This window comes from Zingiber officinale, chromosome 1B (genome assembly GCF_018446385.1).
Source record: "Zingiber officinale cultivar Zhangliang chromosome 1B, Zo_v1.1, whole genome shotgun sequence".
In the NCBI taxonomy this organism is placed as follows: Eukaryota; Viridiplantae; Streptophyta; class Magnoliopsida; order Zingiberales; family Zingiberaceae; genus Zingiber; species Zingiber officinale.
This window is the reverse complement of record NC_055986.1, coordinates 148,359,790-148,364,942: the sequence shown is the minus strand read 5'-3', so window position 1 is coordinate 148,364,942 and position 5,153 is coordinate 148,359,790. Positions and strand designations below refer to the sequence as shown.

The 5,153-nt window shown below is 37.6% G+C and overlaps 1 protein-coding gene across 1 annotated transcript; it reads left to right on the top strand.

The window, feature by feature from the left end:
- The first annotated feature begins 825 nt into the window (after positions 1-825).
- LOC121984646 (ORM1-like protein 3) lies at positions 826-4,573 on the top strand. Its single transcript, XM_042537706.1, has 3 exons — positions 826-1,341; positions 1,965-2,113; positions 4,135-4,573. The coding sequence occupies exons 1-3, from the start codon at positions 1,156-1,158 to the stop codon at positions 4,265-4,267; spliced, it is 468 nt and encodes a 155-aa protein (XP_042393640.1). The 5' UTR covers positions 826-1,155; the 3' UTR covers positions 4,268-4,573.
- Positions 4,574-5,153: the final 580 nt, after the last annotated feature.

Here is a 5,153-nt window from a genome sequence, read left to right as displayed (position 1 = left end):
AGACAGACATATTAAGTAATGGATCTATAAAAATAAAAAAAAAATTATAAATTTATATATCTATCCTTAAATTTTTTAAAGATTTTTTTACTCTCTCTATTATTAAATATCTCATTTATCCTAACTCCCATGGAACGGATGATATCCCTTCACATTTATCTAATAGATAAATCAGGAGAAAAGGTCGTATGCCTTCGGAATTAATCGTCTGGCTACCTAAATTAACAATAATAATAATAAAATCTCATTTATCTTTGTGAGTACAAACCCACACCTATTAAGGCGTCCATCTCCATGACATCTGACACCTTACTAATAAGGCCTCTCAGACTTCTCCATCACCGGCCAAACATCTGCCAACTTATCAAAATCTCTTAAATTTCTCTATTTGTTAAGCTTTGAAAGCTTTGGACTTCTTGGGAGTTCATCGACGAAGGAACTGGTAGATAGCGATCCGAGATAATCAAGGTCCATCAGTGAGCATATGATTGTACTCATCCGAGCTCTCCAGTTTTGCAATGAAGAAATCGCAGTCTGTATCATCAGTCAGAGGCGGGTCCAGTTTCACAATGATTGTTGCTCTCCATCTTCCTCCCATGGTCTTGAACTTCTCCCTCCCTTCGTCGTTGGAGCTTTCCAAGTCCTCGTGGCCCATGGTCGCCTCCTGAACGAAGCTTTGTGAGATTTCCGCGAGATGGAGGTCCATCTCTGTTTCCTCCTCCACCTTCTTCTTTGCGCAAATCAATCGATTTCTCTCCGCCTCCGGCATGCGTCTCTCTCGTATTAGGGCATGCCAATGCTGCTGTTGATCTTAGTGGTTTTAGACGCGATCGAAATTTTAGGAAATGTGTTGAAAAGTAAATAAATAAAATGTAAGGGGTGAATTGCAATTTGCTCACATGTTGGAAAGCGAAAGAATTGGCTTCGTCCTTGCCTTGCCGTCTGATCTCGTCCGCAGACGCCGACGGAGACCCAGCAACGGATTCCACGCCTGCTCGCACCAACAGCCAAACGCCAACCTTTGAACCATCGATCCTTTCTCCATTTCTCCTTCTGGTATAAATCCTCCTCTCCTTCCCCTTTCCTCTCCCCCTCTCGCCCAGAAGCTCCGTATCTGACCACCCTGACGGAGGAGGAGGTGTAAGCGGCGACGCCATGGTGAAGCTCTACGTGCACACGGTGCCTCCTCCGGATCTGAACAAGAACACTGAGTGGTTCATGTACCCCGGCGTCTGGACCACCTACATATTCATCCTCTTCTTCTCCTGGCTCCTCGTCCTCTCCTTCTTCGGCTGCTCCGCTGGCATGGCTTGGACCGTCGTCAATCTCTTCCACTTCTCGGTATGTGGCACCGATTTCCCTTCCTCATCCCCAATGTTTTGATCTTTTGCCCCTTTCATGATCTCGTTCCCAATGTTCACAAAAGTAGGGTTTCTGATTGTTGAGTTTGGAGATGTTGTGGCTTATTTGATTCGATGACAGAACATAGCATATGGATCAAAGGTGCGAGCATTTTAGAAATAACCTCGGAGGAACATTTTTTGATGGCCAAATGATCGTTTTTTCCCTCTCCAAACTGGTTAGGTTTGATCGATGCTATGCAATGCGGTGGAGGAGTTGGGATTAGTAATTACAATTTGGCATCCTCTTTATTTTCGTGAGCAATTTAAGTAAAAGATTTGTGTTGTGTTGGTTTCAGGATGCTTCGATATGTCTTTCTTCTTTATGAAATGTTCAGGTATTTTAATCGCTGCACTTACTGATCCACAAGCACGTTGTCCTTGCAATCTACACCTGCTATTTTATCTTGATCTGAGATAGGTCAATTTCCTAAGAATTAACTGATTTTTGTGTATCCCGATCTTGTTTGCTTACAAGTTTTCCATGTTTACTTAATTGCGAATATTCTCATATGTGGCCTTTTTGCCTTTCTGCGTGTAATTTTTAACTGGATTGTTTGTCAGGTCACATATTACTTCTTCCACTGGAAAAAGGGTACTCCCTTCGCCGAAGATCAGGGTATATATAATAACTTGACCTGGTGGGAGCAGATAGATAATGGCAAGCAACTAACACGTAACAGGAAATTTTTGACTGTGGTACCTGTTGTCCTGTAAGTATTATGCTTCTAAATTCCGCCAATGGTTTCAATTTTCCACATGATAACTATCTTGGTAGTTGCTATTTATGTCAATAGGCAAGATGGTGTTAACTGCTACCACTTGCTTGTTATGTTTCTTGTTGCAATTCTAAGCTTGATTATGTTTATTGTTGCAATTATAAGCTTGTTTATGTTTATTGTTGCAATTCTCATAAGTCAAATTTTGGTTCTGTATTTGCTTATGGCACCCATGCCCCAGGATCCCTCTTCTGTGGAAATTTAGAAAAATTCACAACATGCAATTTCCATAGATGATATTCATGTATTTTAGTAAGTTCTTCAAATAGTTGTTTAGCACATTCAACTTTGTCTTTTAGGTGTGTTTATCTATCTTCTTTTCTAAATTCCCATATTAGATTTACCTCGGAAAAGTATAGAGCACATGATTAGAGAATGCGGTTTCCAATTTCTGTTTTTGTTCAAGTTGAAATCACCTCTCTCTACCTTGCCTTTTCATAGTGATCAAAGTTGGCTCTTCCCTTTAGCAAGTGACCTTAGGAAAGAGTGATTTTGGGATTGGGATTCCATGCAAGGTTTGCCAATTAAAAGTGGAACTAGCACAATTTTCAGGGTTGGAAGCTTCTGTCTAATGATTTTCTGAAGCAGGCATAACAGGGATGAAACCAAAAACTAGATTCACTTGTGCTGTATTTGGTGATTCACCTATTTCAGAGTAGTTCAAGGCTAGATTCTTGGAAGCCCTGTTTTAGCATTTAGTTTCAAAGAGAAAGTCAGGAAGATGGAACATATCCAAGGTCTATAAGAACTAATGCTGGTTTAGTTTAGTTGTACCAGAAACTGTTTGCTTAGATATTGATCTTTGTTAATTTTCTTCATTTATAAGTTGGTGTGTACCACATGATGGTGGGACCGAAAACCCAATATTCAAGAATAACCAAGTGAATTAACAAAGAAGAGTTGGGAGATATGTCATTGCATCAAATATTGTATGATTTATACAAGAGTATGGCACTTGAAACATGAATTAATACAACAACAACTAGGCATTATTCCACTAGGTAGGGTCGGCTAACAGAAGTGGAACAAGTATGTTGGTGTATTTTTGATATAGTATCAACTTGCTAATCACTAATGCATAGGAATATAACTTACTGAAAATATCTAGATTCTAGATCAATGCTGAAAACTTTACTAGATATTCCTATTCATCTAAAAACTTGTAATAAACATCCACATCAGACACTCGGATTCACACCCAGGTTATGCCTGTAAACAAGTACGAGTAACATAGCTGAAATTTGTCAGCCCCACTAAAGAAAAGAGGAGGGGTATGGTAGGGCAATAAAAGAAAGAAAATTTGTTGGTAGAAAATTGTATTTTTTTCTAATCTTTGTTGTTTGGTAATATAAAAAAACAAGAACATTTGATTGTAGCTGTTAGATTTAATCTGATATTTTGCTAAATCTTGCAATGCAGCAAGAAATGCTATATTTGAAAACAAGGTCTGACATACACTTGTCCCGACTGTTTATACTAAACTTTTGATATCTTCATTTACCCCTTATATCTGTGCGGATCACGCATAAGGAATTTTAGAACTAGTTGTGTCATGCATCAGACATTTCGATCCGTACCTCAGTCAAATTCTTGAACTGGAATTGACAAACATAGCCTGAGCTCGACATAAATTATGATTTGAACCTGAAAAGGTGTTGCAAAGGTTGAAAAATGTAGCCTAATTATTTGCTATTGGTAGTGTTCCTTTTCTTACTGTTCATGTGATTGCATGTAGAAACTCTTGCATGATAATACAGGGCATGATAGAAGAGGGTTATGGTTGTTTAGCTACTAGATTCATGGTTCTTGGTCAATTTAATCCTGTAGAACTCTTCTAAAGAACTTTAATAACCAACTGAGACTCAAGTTACTTGACTGTTTAAAAAACTCGAGCACAATTATTCTCATCTCTTCCCTTTGTTTCTACTTTTATGTGTGTGTTCTGGATTGGGCAGGTATCTTATAGCCTCACACACAACTGACTACCGACACCCAATGCTATTCCTGAATACTCTTGCAGTGGCGGTATTGGTGATTGCTAAGTTCCCCAACATGCACAAGGTCCGGATCTTCGGAATCAATGGTTAACTGATGCTGCAGCATATCAATGATGTCGGATCTTATTTGTCGATCGCCAATCAACTGAAGTCATCGTTTATGTTTGTCCACGGTACTAAAGTTGCAGCAATGTTTTTTCTTGTGTCTCTGATTTAGATATCTGTAAGGTGCTGACTGAGTTAGTCGAATACGACCATACCTATGTTTCCTTGGATATAAATCTTGCTCTCGAACTCAATCAGGATTATGTATCTGTTTCTAGTTTCTTTCCCTGAAGAAACGGAAAGAGATTGATTGAATAAAATGCCAAAAGCATGCAGCTCTGTTAAATTCTCATTATGGTTGGATTCGTTATGGTTGGATTGCAACAAAGGCAAACTTTGCATAAGGTTGACTGACATCTGAAGCATTGTGTACCATAAGTGACATCTGTTTTGTAATGAAAATTGATTTCTAGCTTCTTTAAAGAATGGATATGCAATTTCTTCATGCAAAGCTAATCGTTTCGAATAAAATTTTAGTTCTGTTTTGATTTAGCTGAAATCATAAATGTATATTTGTTTGATTAGAATTATTTCGGTTTTGATCTAAACCTTTTTTTAGATTTAAAACATAAAAAAGGAAACATAATATGATATCATTTAAATGGGTGACTGAGACGTATGTGGGGTAGTAAAATCCACTAGATCTAATTAACTAATCAATACGAAAGTTCGATACGGATAATTTAAAATTTTAGGTTTTTTAAATATTCGTTTTTTTTATTTATTTGATTCGGTAAACTTATTAAATTGAAACGTTATCAGTCGTTTGATTATAATCCATTAATATATCTGAATCGAATGTTAAATGTTAGATTATAATCTATTAATATATCTGAATCAGATGATAAATTAGTGAGAGTTTGATTCGACTG

Excerpts from the sequence above, each read along its gene's own strand:
- LOC121984646 (XM_042537706.1), top strand. The coding sequence starts at position 1,156 with ATGGTGAAGCTCTACGTGCACACGGTGCCTCCTCCGGATCTGAACAAG. Across the intron at positions 1,342-1,964 it reads TCAATCTCTTCCACTTCTCG|GTCACATATTACTTCTTCCA; the intron begins GTATGTGGCACC and ends ATTGTTTGTCAG. Across the intron at positions 2,114-4,134 it reads ACTGTGGTACCTGTTGTCCT|GTATCTTATAGCCTCACACA; the intron begins GTAAGTATTATG and ends TGGATTGGGCAG.